Source organism: Oncorhynchus mykiss, chromosome 12 (genome assembly GCF_013265735.2).
Source record: "Oncorhynchus mykiss isolate Arlee chromosome 12, USDA_OmykA_1.1, whole genome shotgun sequence".
Taxonomy (NCBI): Eukaryota; Metazoa; Chordata; class Actinopteri; order Salmoniformes; family Salmonidae; genus Oncorhynchus; species Oncorhynchus mykiss.
The window spans coordinates 86,859,061-86,876,876 of NC_048576.1; the positions used below are offsets into that span (position 1 = coordinate 86,859,061).

Consider the following 17,816-nt stretch of genomic DNA (forward strand, 5'->3'; position numbering starts at 1 on the left):
ACACAGGACAAAACCACAGCCAGCTCTCTCCAGCCCTGCCTGCACTCCCCACCACCAAAACACAGGACAAAACCCCAGCCAGCTCTCTCCAGCCCTGCCTGCACTCCCCACCACCAAAACACAGGACAAAACCCCAGCCAGCTCTCTCCAGCCCTGCCTGCACTCCCCACCACCAAAACACAGGACAAAACCCCAGCCAGCTCTCTCCAGCCCTGCCTGCACTCCCCACCACCAAAACACAGGACAAAACCCCAGCCAGCTCTCTCCAGCCCTGCCTGCACTCCCCACCACCAAAACACAGGACAAAACCCCAGCCAGCTGTCTCCAGCCCTGCCTGCACTCCCCACCACCAAAACACAGGACAAAACCCCAGCCAGCTCTCTCCAGCCCTGCCTGCACTCCCCACCACCAAAACCCCGGCCAGCTCTCTCCAGCCCTGCCTGCACTCCCCACCACCAAAACACAGGACAAAACCCCAGCCAGCTCTCTCCAGCCCTGCCTGCACTCCCCACCACCAAAACACAGGACAAAACCCCAGCCAGCTCTCTCCAGCTCTGCCTGCACTCCCCACCACCAAAACACAGGACAAAACCCCAGCCAGCTCTCTCCAGCCCTGCCTGCACTCCCCACCACCAAAACACAGGACAAAACCCCAGCCAGCTCTCTCCAGCCCTACCTGCACTCCCCACCACCAAAACACAGGACAAAACCCCAGCCAGCTCTCTCCAGCCCTGCCTGCACTCCCCACCACCAAAACCCAGGACAAAACCCCAGCCAGCTCTCTCCAGCCCTGCCTGCACTCCCCACCACCAAAACACAGGACAAAACCCCAGCCAGCTCTCTCCAGCCCTGTCTGCACTCCCCACCACCAAAACACAGGACAAAACCCCAGCCAGCTCTCTCCAGCCCTGCCTGCACTCCCCACCACCAAAACACAGGACATAACCACAGCCAGCTCTCTCCAGCCCTGTCTGCACTCCCCACCACCAAAACCCAGGACAAAATCCCATCTCCAGAATAACAGTTAAATCAATTTGTATTCCTCATTGTAACAAAATGTGAAGAAATCTACAGGGGTTGAATACTTTTAATTACAGTGCCAGAATCATAACACTCCTGGTAACACTCCTGGTAACACTCCTGGTAACACTCCTGGTAACACTCCTGGTAACACTCCTGGTAACACTCCTGGTAACACTCCTGGTAACACTCCTGGTAACACTCCGACGCTACGGAAACAGTCCTGTCCTGGTGCTCTGCTGGGACTGCTGTATCCTCAGGCTCTGGTTCCATGGGGGACAACAGGAATACCAACACTGTTATACACTATTTTACCATACACATTTTATAAACTGCATTTGACTATGAATTTGATTGTTTTGACAGGAATCCTCTTCCATTAGGTAGACAAATATAATATACTCAAACATACCTTCTGCCACAACAGAGTCTTCCTGTGTCACTGGTTCATCTGGAAAGGGAAACCAGAAGCAACCTTTTACAGGGGTTGATCCTGTGTGCTCTATCATGGTTGGTGATTTGTTACAGAGACAATAGAATAACAAATCCTGAATTCCCATCTGGGGAGGAGAAGGAGAGCAATAGAGAAACTAAAAGAATAAAAACTAAACTAAGTCATATTGTCTGAGTTAGTTCTCCATTCCACTTATTCTACAGCAACATCCTGGCATTTAGCCAGAACAGAAAGTACTCTACTAATCTTCCCAGTACTCTGCATTCCTCTCTGTGGAGACTGTAAAGCAGGGTCATGTTCACTAGGCATGAAATGGAAAGAAGCAGTCTGAAATGGGGAAGAACTATCTGAATAACTTCTTGAAACATTTTTGCAACAGTGTGCCCTAATGGACATGACCCTGGGTGCTCACCTTGTCTGAGTCTTCTGGCTTGAAACAGCTTGAGAAGCAGCAGTCCAATGGCAAGAGAGCCTACTACCACACATACAGCAGCCACACTCATGTAACTGTTCTTTGGAATCTCCTTTTCAGTGCTGGTCTCGTACTGTAACACTAACACACAAAATCAGAATCATTATAAATGAAAATCACGTCACATTCAGGTATGCAATCAATTAGGTCATGTTTGTAGGGTAAGTCAATTTATATTGGATACTAATAGAGGTTAATGTGAGAAAAGCAAGAATTCTTGATGGATCCTCTGCACAGTGGAAATCATGATGCAAAAAGGAGAATACTAAATGGTCAGTGTTAGGGTGTGAGGAAGGCACTTTGAATTCAAAACTACACTGCTCAAAAAAATAAAGGGAACACTTAAACAACAATGTAACTCCAAGTGAATCACACTTCTGTGAAATCAAACTGTCCACTTAGGAAGCAACACTGATTGACAATAAATTTCACATGCTGTTGTGCAAATGGAATAGACAACAGGTGGAAATTATAGGCAATTAGCAAGACACCCCCAATAAAGGAGTGGTTCTGCAGGTCGTGACCACAGACCATTTCTCAGTTCCTATGCTTCCTGGCTGATGTTTTGGTCACTTTTGAATGCTGGCGGTGCTTTCACTCTAGTAGTGGTAGCATGAGACGGAGTCTACAACCCACACAAGTGGCTCAGGTAGTGCAGCTCATCCAGGATGGCACATCAATGCGAGCTGTGGCAAGAAGGTTTGCTGTGTCTGTCAGAGTAGTGTCCAGAGCATGGAGGCGCTACCAGGAGACAGGCCAGTACATCAGGAGATGTGGAGGAGGCCGTAGGAGGGCAACAACCCAGCAGCAGGACCGCTACCTCCGCCTTTGTGCAAGGAGGAGCACTGCCAGAGCCCTGCAAAATGACCTCCAGCAGGCCACAAATGTGCATGTGTCTGCTCAAACGGTCAGAAACAGACTCCATGAGGGTGGTATGAGGGCCCGACGTCCACAGGAGGGGGTTGTGCTTACAGCCCAACACTGTGCAGGACGTTTGGCATTTGCCAGAGAACACCAAGATTGGCAAATTCGCCACTGGCGCCCTGTGCTCTTCACAGATGAAATCAGGTTCACACTGAGCACATGTGACAGACATGACAGTCTGGAGACGCCGTGGAGAACTTTCTGCTGCCTGCAACATCCTCCAGCATGACCGGTTTGGCGGTGGGTCAGTCATGGTGTGGGGTGGCATTTCTTTGGGGGGCCGCACAGCCCTCCATGTGCTCGCCAGAGGTAGCCTGACTGCTATTAGGTACCGAGATGAGATCCTCAGACCCCTTGTGAGACCATATGCTGGTGCGGTTGGCCCTGGGTTCCTCCTAATGCAAGAAAATTGTAGACCTCATGTGGCTGGAGTGTGTCAGCAGTTCCTGCAAGAGGAAGGCATTGATGCTATGGACTGGCCCGCCCGTTCCCCAGACCTGAATCCAATTGAGCACATCTGGGACATCATGTCTCGCTCCATCCACCAACGCCACGTTGCACCACAGACTGTCCAGTAGTTGGCGGATGCTTTAGTCCCAGTCTGGGAGGAGATCCCTCAGGAGACCATCCGCCACCTCATCAGGAGCATGCCCAGGGGTTGTAGGGAGGTCATACAGGCACGTGGAGGCCACACACACTACTGAGCCTCATTTTGACTTGTTTTAAGAACATTAAATCAAAGTAGGATCAGCCTGTAGTGTGGGTTTCCACTTTAATTTTGAGTGTGACTCCAAATCCAGAGCTCCATGGGTTGATAAATTTGATTTCCATTGACAATGTGTGATTTTGTTGTCAGCACATTCAACTATGTAAAGAAAAAATAATTTTATAAGAATATTTCATTCATTCAGATCTAGGATGTGTTATTTTAGCGTTCCCTTTATTTTTTTGAGCAGCGTATGTGTAAAGCCCTTCGTTTTTCCTGACTGGGAAATACTCAGGGCCCGACCTATAAACGTTGGGACTCCAAAAGCTTTGAGCTGACCTGTGAGGTTACCTGTGAGCTGAACTGTGAGGTTACCTGTGACCTTCAGCATGAAGTTACAATGTGTGATTCCACTGTCAGTGTTCACCACACACTCATACGGACCCTCGTCTTCAGGCTGGGTTTCTTTGACCAACAGGGACACAACTTTGTCTTTCTCATTGGCAGGTGGCATGGGAAGCTGATATTTTGGGTTCAGCTGCAACCTGGGATTGGAGGATTGTTGATTGAATATGTTGCATTTGAACACAGGTCCACCTTTGTGAAGATCATTCTGGTCCAACCTCCGCCACACGACCAGCTCTATGTTTACATTACCAGGAGATATCCCATTGAAGTTCAAAGAGCACTCCAGGACTGCATCCTTCCCAGAGTCCACCTGGATGACCTGCTTCAACTCTGGGCCCTGACTTAGACCTGTTTAAGCAGTAGATAGAAAAACACAATTAAACAGGACTGTGGTACAGAAAATGTTACATCTGACAGTGTAGTTTGGATAAAACAAAACTCCTGGACCATTCGTTGTGAGCATTTTGGAAGTTTTGGTGTTGGCAAAAGTATTACAAATTGTGCATGCATAATGACTTACTTTTGGATGTCTCCATCCCAGTGATGAGGAGAAACATGAGAGTGGACAAGCTGAAGACCAACGCCATGTTAAGGCCTTTCTCCTTAGTAGAAAAACAAACAGGGGTTCTGTGAAACTGTGGTCTCTCCACAGGAAAGGGTTCACACCTGACAATCAGTGGTTGAGCCAAATTAAAATATGAGAGCAACAGTGGATAGCCTGAATAATATGCATTGACTAATACAAGCATTGCCTTTTTTTGCTCGCTTACTAAAAGCGAGCAGGGTCAATGTACAAAAAATAAAGTCTCACACTATATACACTCCCAACAATTTAAAGAGTAAACCTAACAACCAACGTTTTGGCAAAAATCTAAATTTGTCAAATAATACTTGTCGACTAACAGTGAAAATCTTACTTACGGGCACTAATCAACAATGCAGAAAACGAAATTAAAGTACTAGATAAGAATGGCAATACAGTGAGATAAAAAAATAAATAAAACCACTGCATTCCCGAAATTATTGTTCTTGGGTTGACCCATTCAATTGTTGGGAGCATATAGTGTGATTTTACTGTTAGTCAACACCTCTACAAACATGTAGGTGTGTCATGCGTTTTTCTAGACTGTTCAGTTACGACCAAAAGTTACAGCAGCAATAAACAAAATACTTACAATTTGATTCCAATCTCCCTATAGTCCAGTCCTCGTGGCAAATCTTACGAGCTAAGAAAATACTTTCACTTTATGGTTCAGCCTAGTTTTGACTGTTCCCAGCAATGGGAAGGAGGGGGCAACTCATTCCCACGCCGAATGTGTTCCAGACGGTATCAGCCCCCCCATGTGGACATTATTATAAAAGTGCTTTGGAAGTGTCTTAACATGTAAAATGGGATTTATCTGTAAAAAACAGGCTGACCAAATTGTTACTCAGATCTTTCACTTATGGCTTCAAATAGTTGGCTTACAGTAAATTATCCATGTGGTATAACATGCATAACTAAAAACATTTGAGAGCCACAAAATACATATTTCCTCCAATAAAAATTAAACCAGGAGCAAAATGAACAAATTCATATCAATCTTTATTGTATTTAGAAATTCACGCATCAAATCTTTTTTGAATACTTTTCTTTACCATTTACAACAGGGCGAGAATGAGACAAGCAAAAACATGCCCTTTCCATCAGGCGCAATATAGGCACACTACAGAATGGACTGAAATGGGGGGAGGGGAAAAAGAGATACATAAAGTGCTTCTGTCAACGGTTCTCTTTAATTAGGAAAAAAGTAAAAACATGAGGGGGTTGGCAGGTAGGGGGGAAATTCCATGGCTCAGAGGGGACGTGGTGGATTGTATCAGACAGTGGGGAAGAACAGTGGGACTGAGGTGGGGAAGGGGGAAATGGGGCAATTCTTTAAAAAATAAAAACGTTCCAACAAAACCAGACCTCAACCCAGGATGAGGCTGGACATGCCCCCTGGGGGGTTTCTTCGGCCGGAGGGGGCGGCTGCGTTGGCGGCAACTCCCGAGGGGGCAGAGGGCTGTGGTGCCTCCTCCTTCTGCTCCTTCTCTTCAGGTTCCTCGGGGCAGTCTACTTTACCACACAACACAGAGGAGACGACACTATCAGGGTCATAACTACCTGGCCCACTGATCAGAGATCTGATATGACTCAGGTTGAGTTCACACAGGCAACCAAACTGATCTTTGGCCCAATTATTGGCAAGAGAGCAGATCTGATTGCCCAAAAGGACAATTGTGGTAATACTTTTTTTTAAATTAATAAAATCAGTATTGGGCTGCCTGTGTAAGCACAGCCTATGATCTAGCAATGCTAGACTGGAGAGAGGCACAGCACTTCCACAAACACATATCTTGAACAAAAATATAAAATGCTGCATGAAACAATTGTAAAGAATATACTGAGTTACATTTCATATGACCTAAAATCAGTCAATTTAAATATATTATTTAGGCCCTAATCTGGGAATACAGATATGCATCTGTTGGTCACAGATACCTTCAAAAGAAATGGGCCTTGGGATCTTGCCATCTAAGCATTACAATTGTGTTCGTTGTCCTTAGCTTATCTGCCTATAACATAACCTCGCAGCCACAAACAGGGCACATTGTTCACAACATTGACATCAGCAAACCACTTGCCCACAAGACACCATACACATGCTCAGCGGTTGGACACTGCCACATTCCCTAAAACGACATTGGAGGCAGCTTATGGTAGAGAAATGACCATTAAATTATCTGGCTACAGCTCTAGTGGAGATTTCCTCAACTTGAGACATCTGAGGCATAGTGACAAAACTGGCCTTTTACTGTCCCCAGCACAAGGTGCACCTGTGTAATGAGCAGGCTGTTTAAATCAGCTTCTTGATATGCTACACCTGTCATGTGGATGGGTTCTCGTCAAAGGAGAAATGCTCACAAGGGATGTAAACAAAGTTGTTCACAATGAGAGAAGATATTTCTTCATATGGAACACTTCTGGGATTTTATATTTCAGGTCATGAAACAAACACTTGACATGTTGCATTTATATTTATGTTCAGTGTAAATATCATCCAAACCTTGAATTGATAGGATGTCTGATAACAGTAGCACTTTGGTTGTAGCAAGGACAACCTGATGGGTCCTGCTACCACTTTCCAAATGATAGATCAACAATAGCAAGGGATAGATTCAGTAAAATGTGCATAAATGTACTAGCATAACTCAAATCAAAGCAGATGCAATAAATTGAACTCTACAGTCCTCCATGAGGCAAATCTCATCTGGAATGAAATCACGCTGCTGGAGAAACAGGCTGTCAATTGCCCATTAGTGATATAGAATCTCAAAGTCAAATTTCCTGAGAGCCATTACAGTATGGAGTCGGTAGGGGCTTACAGCAGCACGTAGACAAAGTGTGTGCTAAGACAGTGTTTCTAAGCCTATTTTGGTATCAAGGAACATAAAGCTGTGTTTTTTCCTTCAGAACACTGCTTGGCTTACATTTTACACCTGAAAATTGTACAACATCAGTGTCAGTCAAACACTTGGAGGGATCAGACAAGATCCTCCCAGGGTCCGCTGCCAGTCCAGTACCATTTCAAGCCCCCGTCTACAGTGCTTAGACAAGACCATAACAGTGGAATGCCTTAACCCTCCATTATCCAAAGAACACACTATCACTAATGTTTGCAGCACCTGGAAGTTAATAAATATCCTTGCTCCTCATAGGAACAGCATTATATCATTACAGAACAGATGACTGACCACAGACATTATGAAAGGGCACAACTGGATCAAAGAGAATCTGAGTTGTGACTACAAGGTGTTCCCTAAAAATAAAAAGCCTTAATAAAAGCCCTCTATGAGTCATGTGTTGTATAACTGGGACACCAGAGTTTCTCCTGGTTAGATCAACAAGGTCAGGACAAACTTCCCAGGTATGACAAATGTCATTGTTGAAAACAAAAGGAGAGACATGACCATGTTTAAAAAAGGCTGGAATTATCAGAGCTGCCACGGTCGACCATGATGCCATTCATTGTGGCCATTTGTAACTAATGGGAGTCATGCACTGCTGTTTAGACAGCTGAGAGAACGAGGAATGTGGAATCTTTCCTTCCAGTCTGGTAGGGACTTCTTTTAAGTGGTGTCTCTTCAAAAGACTTCAATGAGATTCATCATTGGAATCTAAATTATTTTAGTAGCAGTCAAAGATTTGAACACCTACTCATTCAAGGGTTCCTTTATTTTCACTATAGTAAAGTAAATAGTAAAGACAAACTATTAAATGGCATATGAAATCATGTAGTTAAAAAGTATATTTTTCAGGACCCCGTCTTTCAAAAATAATTTGTAAAAATCCAAATAACTTCACAGATCTTAATTGTAAATGGTTACAACACTTTCCCATGCTTGTTCAATGAACCATTAACAATTCATGAACATGCACCTGTGGAACGTTTGTTAAAACACTAACAGCTTACAGACGGAAGAAAATTAAGGTCACAGTTATGAAAGCTTAGGACACTAAAGAGGCCTTTCTACTGATTCTGGAAAAACACCAAAAGAAAGATGGCCAGGGTCACTGCTCATCTGCGTGATAGTGCCGTAGTCATGCTGCAAGGAGGCATGAGGACTGCAGATGTGGCCAGGGTAATAAATTGCAATGTCAGTACTGTGATACACCTAAGACAGCACTACAGGGAGACGGACGGACAGCTGAATGTCCTCGCAGTGGCAGACCACGTGTAACACCTGCACAGGATCAGTAAATCCAACATCACACCTACGGGACAGGTACAGGATGGCAACAACAACTGCCCAAGTTACACCAGGAACGCACAATCCCTCTATCAGTGCTCAAACTGTCCTCAATAGGCTGAGAGAGGCTGGACTGAGCGCTTGTAGGCCTGTTGTAAGGCAGGTCCTCACCAGACATCACCGGCAACAATGTCACCTATGGGCACAAACCCACCGTCGCTGGACCAGACAGGACTGGCAAAAAGCGCTCTTCACTGACGAGCTGCGGTTTTGTCTCACCAGGGGTGATGGTCGGATTTGCGTTTATCGTCGAAGGACTGAGCATTACACCGAGGCCTGTACTCTGGAGCGGGATCGATTTGGAGGTGGAGAGTCCGTCATAGTCTGGGGCGGTGTGTCACAGCACCATCGGACTGAGCTTGTCGTCATTGCAGGCAATCTCAACGTTGTGCATTACAGGGAAGACATCCTCCTCCCTCACGTGGTACCCTTCCTGCAGGCTCATCCTGACATGACCCCCAAGCATGACAATGCCACCAGCCATACTGCTCATTCTGTGTGTTATTTCCTGCAAGACCGGAATGTTAGTGTCCTGCCATGGCCAGCGAAGAGCCCGGATCTCAATCCCATTGAGCACGTCTGGGACCTATTGGATCGGAGGGTGAGGGCTAGGGCCATTCCCCCCAGAAATGTCCAGGAACTTGCAGGTGCCTTGGTGGAAGAGTGGGGTAACATCTCACAGCAAGAACTGGCAAATCTGATGCAGTCCATGAGATGCACTGCAGTACTTAATGCAGCTGGTGGCCACACCAGATTCTGACAGTTACTTTTGACCCCCCCTTGATTTCGGGGACACATTATTCAATTTAGGTTAGTCACATGTCTGTGGAACTTGTTCAGTTTGTGTCTCAGATGTTGAATCTTATGTTCATACACATATTTACATGTTAAGCTTGCTGAAAATAAAACGCGTTGACAGCGAGGACGATTCGTTTTAGATACTTCAAAGTAGCAACCCTTTGCCTTGATGACAGCTTTGCACACTTGACATTCTCTCAACCAGCTTCACCCGGTATGCTTTTCCCAAAAGTCTTGAAGGAGTTCCCACATCTGCTCAGCACTTGTAGGCTGCTTTTCCTTCACTCCGCAGTCCAACTCATCCCAAACCATCTCAATTGGGTTGAGGTCAAGTGATTGTGGAGGCCAGGTCATCTGATGCAACACTCCATCACTCTCCTTCTTGGTCAAATAGCCCTTACACAGCTGGAGGTGTGTTGGGTTATTGTCCTGTTGAAAAACAAATGATAGTCCCACTAAGCACAAACCAGATGGGATGGCGTATTGCTGTAGAATTCTGTGGTAGCCATGCTGATTAAGTGTGCCTTGAATTTTAAATAAATCAGACAGTGTCAGCAGCAAAGCGCCTCCACGCTTCATGCTGTGAACCACACATGCGGAGATACTCTGTTCACCTAGTCTGCGTCTCACAAAGGCACGGTGGTTGGAACCAAAAATCTAAAATCTAGACTCCTCAGACCAAAGGACAGACTTCCACTGGTCCAATGTCCATTGCTCCTGATTCTTGGCCCAAGCAAGTCTCTTATTGGTGTCATTTAGTAGTGGTTTCCATGCAGCAATTCAACCATGAAGGCCTTATTCCCGCAGTCTCCTCTGAACAGTTGATGTTGAGATGTGTCTGTTACTCGAACTCTGAAGCATTTATTCCGGCTGCAATTTCTGAGGCTGGTAACTCTTATGAACTTATCCTCTGTAGCAGAGGTAACTCTGGGTCTTCCTTTCCTGTGGCGGTTCTCATGAGACAGTTTCATCATAGTATTTCATTGTTTTTGTGACTGCACTTGAATAAACTTTAAAAGCTCTTAATTTTCCAGATTAACACATGAAGGTCCGTCAAAGGAATGGACTGTCATTTCTCTTTGCTTATTTGAGCTGTTCTGGTCATAATATGGACTTGGTATTTTACCAAATAGGACCATCTTCTGTATACCACCCCTACCTTGTCACAACACAACTGATTGGCTCAAACACATAAAGGAAAGAAATTCCACAAAATAACTTTTAGAAAGATACACCTGTTAATTGAAATGCATTCCAGGTGACTACCTCATGACGCTGATTGAGAGAATGCCAAGAGTGTGCAAAGCTGTCAAGGCAAAGGGTGGCTACTTTGAAGAATCTAAAATATATTTTGATTTGTTTAACACATTTTTGGTTACTACATGACTCCATATGTGTTATTTCATATTTGATGTGTTCTTTATTATTCTACAATGTAGAAAATAGTACAAATAAAGAAAAACCCTTGAATGAATAGGTGTGTCCAAACTTTTGACTGGTACTGTACATAAATACCATATTAAAATACTGCCATTCGAAATGGAACCAGAGATACTTACCATTGTTTGCCTGCTGGCACTCCTCAACCTGTCAGATGGAGAATAATAACAGTCAGCATTTTACTTTATTTTGGCTGAGTCATTTTACTACATCAACGACATTTAAGTCAGTTCAAAAACACAGGACTGAGAATCACTGAAAACCATCCATGACAGGAGACTTGTAGAAACCAAGTCAAGTGTCTTACCAGTGGAAAACACACACATTACATCTATGAATAAAACAATGGCCGACACAAGTCAATGTCAGTGACCCCTCACCCTTACCCCTAAAGGAACGTTGATGGAGGTGATGACCTCGTCTGTCTCATTGTTTTTGGGGAAGAGGAGCGGCTGCTGGCACCGTCTAAGGGGGGCGGACGGTTCTCCGCACAGAGTACCCTTGGCCGTCCCGCCTACGGAGAGAAACAACACCCAGTTAATAAGTGATGACTCAGACTTCACAAATGAGTCAGAGGAGATGACCTCACTACTAGAGTTCTGTAAAGCAGACCTCCTCTGGGAGAGCTACCTCCTGTAGGTTTTCCAGCACACCTGATTCTACTAATTAGCTGCTGACCAGGACCTTGATGAACTGACTCGGGTGAGTAACAACAGGGTTGGAGTAATAGCCTGCGTACACAGTAGCTCTCGGAGAGAAGGGTTTAGGTCAGTGATAGGGACTAGTGTTAGGCCTAATGAGTTAATGGAGTGTCAATGCTAGAAGTGCTAATAAAAACATGAGTTTCTTTACGGGTTGTTTCCACTTTACATTTCATTGATCAAAACAAACGTATTCACTGGCCGGATTTTACAATTTGGTTGAATGGGTCTAAATGGATTAAAGACTGGTGTGGAAGGCTGGTAACAGTTTGCTTTACCATCTTGATTTGTGGTGCATTCCTGTTTAAGTGGAACTGAGTGACTAACATGCAGTATGGCAATGTTTTTACTGAGCATAATGCTGCTAGGAACTATTTGCCAAGATGACATGAGAAAATGCAGAAAACCACTAATGTAAACAAATCTGATGGCCTACCTATCAGTCTCAGACAGATACCAACAGACCAAGCAGCAAAGCAGCCAGTGGATGTAGGCTAATCCAGACAAATGCTGAGCCAAAACTCATAGGCTAACCCACATACCCCACTCAGCGAAAGGGCATTTTGGCCAACATTTAAGCTAGGCTACAGTCCCATACAAACTCCCACTGAGCAACAACTGTACAGTAGACACAATGGGAAGTCAACAGATTGGTCTACCTGCCATCTATGACTAGAAGGAACAAAGCCAGACAAAGGGATGATTCTTGGTCAATATATCACTGCTTGTTAATGAAGTGAGAGGAGAAAGCATTGTGAAGTAATGGCACAGTGACTCAACAAGGTCTCCTTTATTATGGCTCTGCATCTGTTTATCAGGCCCTGCTGAATGACTGCTTTAATGCTTTTACATTAGCTTTGGCAATGGGACATAAACCTTGGACATGGCCAATAAGTGATGCTTTAATTGACTATAGTGCCATTACATTTAAATTAAACATTGAGATTGATGTAGTTCTATATCTAGCTGTACAATGTTAAGCTGAAACATCTGGATTTTTGGCCATTATGTAGGAGGTACTTCATGACCAAATCTTCACCCGGATATTTTTTTATGGAGTGTAATTCCAAAATGTGCGTCACAGTTCCCATTTCTGAGGCTAAAAGATAAACAGGCAGAGATAAGTCACACTGGTTCAGTGGCTTGTTATGAAGCTCAGTACTTTTTTATTTAACTAGGCAAGTCAGTTAAGAACAAATTCTTATTTACAATGATGGCCTACGGTACTGCTCTGACTGCAGAATGGCTTGTGTGGGGCTGGGAGTTGGCCCTTGAATAAAACCCACTAAGGATCATCTCAAGGCCATGGTGAGTTTAACCGGGCATCACCAGAAAAGGCTATGGCAAAAGCAATGTAAGCAGAGGCCAAAGGCTGAATTTAAATACCACAATGCTACATCGCGGCATATATTCTACTACACCAAGTGGGAGGAACTTCACAACCAAATATGTCATTATGGTTGTGTAAAGTAAGTATGATCATACATGTTGAGGACGTGGTCACCATTTTACAACTTGACGTTAGATGGTTCCTCACTCTGAAAGTAGTCTATGAGCCAGGAGAAACTAATTCATGGTTCAGTTCTTTAGACAGACACAATCAATGGAAGTGATGGGGGCATGCGAGCATGTTTCTATAATTCTTTTTTTTTAAAGGCCAAATCACCTTTAGGTAACAAACAAAATATGGAGTTGATTTGAATTGAATTCAGGTGATCTTGACATTTTGTAGTGGCTGAGGTTAGCTGAAGTTTGTAGTGGCGGTTTAAAGAAAACTGAACAACAGATTAACGTTTTTGTCTTGGCCCAGACTACTTTCAGGGTGAGGAACCATCTAACAAAGTTGTAAAATAGTGAACTACTCCTTTAAGTGTATATTCATGCATGGTCATGCATTCTAACCTCAAGGTTAGTGACCTCCCGTGACTATCCTTGAAGTTGAAGACCAAAGAAACAACGATACATTGTTGGCTATCTTCTACATTCACGGAGCCAAGAGAAATCTCTTTGGCTACATTTCCAGATTGTGATGTCATTAGGCAAACAGCAGCCTAAAACAACATCCTATAGCCTACTAACAGCGAAAACAGTGCATGCAATCCAAGAATATCCCGACCTAAACACACCAGAAAATCCATGTATATTCATGGAAATATATCGACTAATGCAATTTTAATTAAATATAGGCTAGCCTAGACCAAGTACTCAACTTCCAGACGAGACGGCACTGAAGCCAACCTAACCAAATAATCCAGGTGTATCCATTGAAATGTGCATACCATGACACCGGTCGTTTGTCTGAACTGAACTTGAACCTAGCCTGAGACAATGTGGAATAGCAGGAAGGCAGAGTGTGAACACTGCATGCAGCTGTCGGCTCCGAAGGTCAGAGGTTACAGTTAACACACACATGCACACCACATTCTCCACACTTCATGCGTGGGCAGAGATACGCCACTACAACAGTAAATGGATTACTACATAGAGGTGATGCGATTGTGAAAACATGTGATCCTGTGCCATGTGAGATCAGTTCCTACCACACCCTTCTTTTACATGTGTACACTACTAGAGCCAGGGAGGGTCAGCCAGATCCAGCCTGACAGACAGAGGTGGCTCCCACATCAAGGCCCTGCTGTACTACAAGTCAGTCTATGTAGGTCAGGTGGAAAAACAGTACACTATGCACATTATCCAATATGATTGACTGGAGTCTGGACACTGATTGAATGAATGCCCACATAGTTTTACACCAAAGGGTCTTTGTCAGCATGATTCCCATTTTGGGCCCATTGTTCGAGCACTCAATGTGTGTGGGTATTCTCTTGCCATGCCACATTTTTGTACCCTGCCCCAGTGAATGTTTGTTGGATGTGTGCGTACACTGGTTTTGAACCAATGTGAGTAGCTAGGAAGTACCGGGTGGGTTGCTCCTCCGATGGGCGTGGGGATCGTCGGGCTCTAGGAAAATGTTGGAGCCCAATTTGTTCTTGCGTACAGGGGGGGTTTCGTCTGTGCCGAACGATATGTTGGAGGCCCCGCCCGGCGGCCGCAGCACCCTGCAGGACAACAAAGGGAGGGTCAGGACTGTCATTTGACTGACTGCCACACACACTATTGAACTGACACCCCCTCTCCCAGGACATTCTAAATACACAAGACCATGTCACACACTAGTGATCAGCGGCAGCACTGCTGAAATCATTACACGACAAATCCAAACATATTGCTCTGAGGCCACACAGACACCTCATTGCTCCAGTCCCCTCTTTCTCTCCATTCACAGTAGGGTCCACTCCCTAAGCCCCAGCTGTCAGACCGAGGGATACTCCCAATCTCTCCTGGCTACAGCTGACTCCACGCGCCTGCAATCTGCCAGGCTAGCCAGTCGCTGATTTGAGCTCAGCAGAAATTCCGCAGCAGTTACACATGGGATGACTATCATTCCAGACAGCATAGCCGTTCCAACATTTGATTGGAGAAATCTAAGCTAGATCATGGCTGGACATGGCCTGCGCTTAAGCACATGGAACAATGTCAAGGTAAAAGAAAACATCAGATAGACTTAATATGTGATCTGAATAGCAAAAAGGCGAGAGAGGATAACCACAGCCCACAAAGTCCACTTCCAAACCGACATTTTTTCCTCCTAGCGAACAGAAGGGTCACAAGAATGAGAAGGAAAGCCTTTTTCCCCTTGACTAAGGACAGTCGGGTGGAGGAATTGATGCGTTTGCAGAGCCATTCCCCGACCCCTCCTCCCCTCTATTCAGCTCCAGACTGCTGAATGCACCAGCTGACACCAGGCAGCTGTCCAAAGGCAGACGGGATACAAAAATCAACTTCCCTCCCACCATGGGGTAAAAAACAAGACAGTGGCCGAGATGAAAGAACTGGATTTGGTTATTGCTGGTGCTGTATGTATGCCACGATTAGTTCATGTAATGTCCAAAGCAGACTTGTTAACCCTTGTGTGATAGCTAAGATGAGCTCATGCTTTCCACTAGGCTGAAAAGAGAAAAGGCTATTTGAGACCCCACCCAACAATGAAACGGAAAATATTTCCTGTGAGAGGCACTGTGGTTAGAAAAGTGGGACAACTCGACAGTTGTTCAACAGTAACGTTAGATTGATTGAAAAGATAGCGACCCTGATGCTGTCACATATATTGAAAGCCTTTGATGACCTTATCTGCTATTACCAAAGGCTGCCAAAGTTGGATTGCTGCTGTCGGGAAAGCCTGCATTTTTAGACTGGTCAGCAGTAGGGCCGACCAAGATGGCTAAAGCAAAGATGAACCGAGCAAAGATTTGCCGGCTTAGCTAAGCCCCCCCACCCAAGTAAAACCCGCATTAGCCACCAATTAGTCGACAACGTAGCTAGCTGGAATACAAATACCGGAAAGAAGGGTTATGATTTCACAGTTGGACTACTTGTAGCAAAACTATCCAGCCAAAAACGGTGTTACAGCTCACGTTTTGGGTTAACGAAATAGCCTATTGTCCGGCCTGCCCGAAACGCAACACGGGTTGATAAAACGGACTATTTTTCTTCCCCATGCCATCCAGCCGCCGCAAAGGCAGGAGGTCCCATACTATAGCATGAATGCACGCGGTGCATCAGTTTTTCTGGCAATGAAACAAAGTTGATTGCGTGCAGACCCTTGGCCTCAAATAAGTCCTCACAACCTAGACAATACATATTTTAAAAGGATTTAATTAACTCCTAATACATTTGAGTCAGCCGTATTCTTAGAAACATCCATAAAAGGAGCTGAACTTGGCATGTAGGCAAATCTAGCTCCCTAACTAACAAGTTACCCAGTTTTGGGGCACCAGAGGCCTACAGACTATAGGGTTTGGAGCTTGCAAACGAAGAGCAAGTGCTTGTTTCTGCAAATAAGTGTTACGCGACAGCTGAGCTTGCTGCTAGCCAGAATGTGAGCTAGCAATCCATACCAGTCACTAGCTAGCGAAGTAGACAAGTTAACAAAACAAGTTGCAGTCCAGACAGACAACTACTATAGATAGCTATGTGATTAGCTAAGTTGTCCTCAAATTGTCCATTCTGTTTAAATGTGTCCTGATGCCGAGTCCTTTACACTAAACAGCTCATTTTCAAAGCTAAATCTCAACTTCCACTAACGCCACGGGCCTCTGGTGTGGTAGATGGAATCGCTAGCAGCAGTAACCAGGTCGCTGATGCCGCTACTAGCCCAAATGCCCTCTTCACACCATCATATCAGCTAATTACAAAGACAAATTGTGCCATTAATACAATTTAGCTAAATCAGGAAAAATCACCCGCCCAACAACTGGACGGTTAGCTTCCAATACTGGCTGGTAAGTGGATCCCATTTTCTTTTGTTTGTCCATGAAGATTTTCCGGATTTCATTTTTACCTGGAACTGCTTTTCGCACCGGGATCCATCCCTTGAAATGTTTTTGTCGTCGTCATTTCGACTGTCTAATTCGCTACTTTCGTATTTCGATATGTAACACGATAAACTACAAAAATGTGATTTTCTAAATCCTCCGCAGGACACACACAGAAACTGAAATACTGACTCCACCCGACTGAGCGCCCGAGAGACCAGAAGGAAGAGCGCAGCGACAAGTTATCCCAGCCCATAAGTCCCAGCCCACCACAGTTCCACTCGCTCTGGTTGGACGGACCCTTACCGACCCTCTTTCTGGTTGGTGGCACATACCACCAGTCGACGTCAATCGTTTTTCTTTGAAAGGCAACATTCTCCCCCCTGTGCGAAGCAATTGTCTCAAAAAGTCACCTTAAATCATATGAAGTGCTATTTACTACCAGTTTCATTCCCATTCTGTTTCTTATATTAGTTATTGATTTAGATAAAAATGCTGTCAGTATCTTTACAGAATCAATATGTTATCCAATGATGATGAGTATGGACACAATGTTACTCAAGAGTTACTATACTTGTTTGGCTTGTCTTCATACAATAGTCCCACTGTCCTAACATCCTCTTTCCCCATTTTGAGTGACTCTTTACACTGACAGTGCCAACATTGCTACGTTGTATTTTATACA

General features: G+C 44.7%; 2 protein-coding genes across 4 annotated transcripts; both read right to left on the reverse strand.

Annotated features, from left to right (window-relative positions):
* Positions 1 to 779: 779 nt before the first annotated feature.
* Positions 780 to 5,278, reverse strand: LOC110486879. 2 transcript variants are annotated; one of them, XM_036938961.1, is made up of 7 exons: positions 5,160 to 5,278; positions 4,505 to 4,586; positions 3,952 to 4,332; positions 1,887 to 2,027; positions 1,433 to 1,471; positions 1,168 to 1,283; positions 780 to 1,107 (listed from the first exon to the last, which is right to left on the reverse strand). In XM_036938961.1, the coding sequence occupies exons 2-7, from the start codon at positions 4,569 to 4,571 to the stop codon at positions 1,069 to 1,071; spliced, it is 783 nt and encodes a 260-aa protein (XP_036794856.1). In that variant the 5' UTR covers positions 4,572 to 4,586; positions 5,160 to 5,278; the 3' UTR covers positions 780 to 1,068. The 2 variants fall into 2 exon arrangements, with proteins under 2 accessions (XP_036794856.1, XP_036794855.1); XM_036938960.1 differs by having other exon boundaries at positions 780 to 1,283.
* A 272-nt stretch (positions 5,279 to 5,550) lies between these two features.
* LOC110486890 (jupiter microtubule associated homolog 1) lies at positions 5,551 to 17,371 on the reverse strand. 2 transcript variants are annotated; one of them, XM_036938970.1, is made up of 5 exons: positions 17,158 to 17,371; positions 14,676 to 14,815; positions 11,442 to 11,569; positions 11,175 to 11,202; positions 5,551 to 6,079 (listed from the first exon to the last, which is right to left on the reverse strand). In XM_036938970.1, the coding sequence occupies exons 1-5, from the start codon at positions 17,211 to 17,213 to the stop codon at positions 5,937 to 5,939; spliced, it is 495 nt and encodes a 164-aa protein (XP_036794865.1). In that variant the 5' UTR covers positions 17,214 to 17,371; the 3' UTR covers positions 5,551 to 5,936. The 2 variants fall into 2 exon arrangements, with proteins under 2 accessions (XP_036794865.1, XP_036794864.1); XM_036938969.1 differs by having other exon boundaries at positions 5,551 to 6,082.
* Between the last annotated feature and the right edge of the window lie 445 nt (positions 17,372 to 17,816).

Bases quoted from the DNA above. Each gene is read 5' to 3' on its own strand.
- LOC110486879 (XM_036938960.1), bottom strand. From the start codon at position 4,571: ATGGCGTTGGTCTTCAGCTTGTCCACTCTCATGTTTCTCCTCATCACT. The intron at 2,028-3,951 runs GTAACCTCACAG...TTTGTGTGTTAG, and splicing joins CTTCATGCTGAAGGTCACAG to TGTTACAGTACGAGACCAGC. The intron at 1,284-1,432 runs GTATGTTTGAGT...CCATGGAACCAG, and splicing joins AGACTCTGTTGTGGCAGAAG to AGCCTGAGGATACAGCAGTC.
- LOC110486890 (XM_036938969.1), bottom strand. From the start codon at position 17,213: ATGACGACGACAAAAACATTTCAAGGGATGGATCCCGGTGCGAAAAGC. The intron at 11,203-11,441 runs GTAAGGGTGAGG...TCCATCTGACAG, and splicing joins CCATCAACGTTCCTTTAGGG to GTTGAGGAGTGCCAGCAGGC. The intron at 6,083-11,174 runs GTAAGTATCTCT...TGTGTGGTAAAG, and splicing joins GTGCCAGCAGGCAAACAATG to TAGACTGCCCCGAGGAACCT.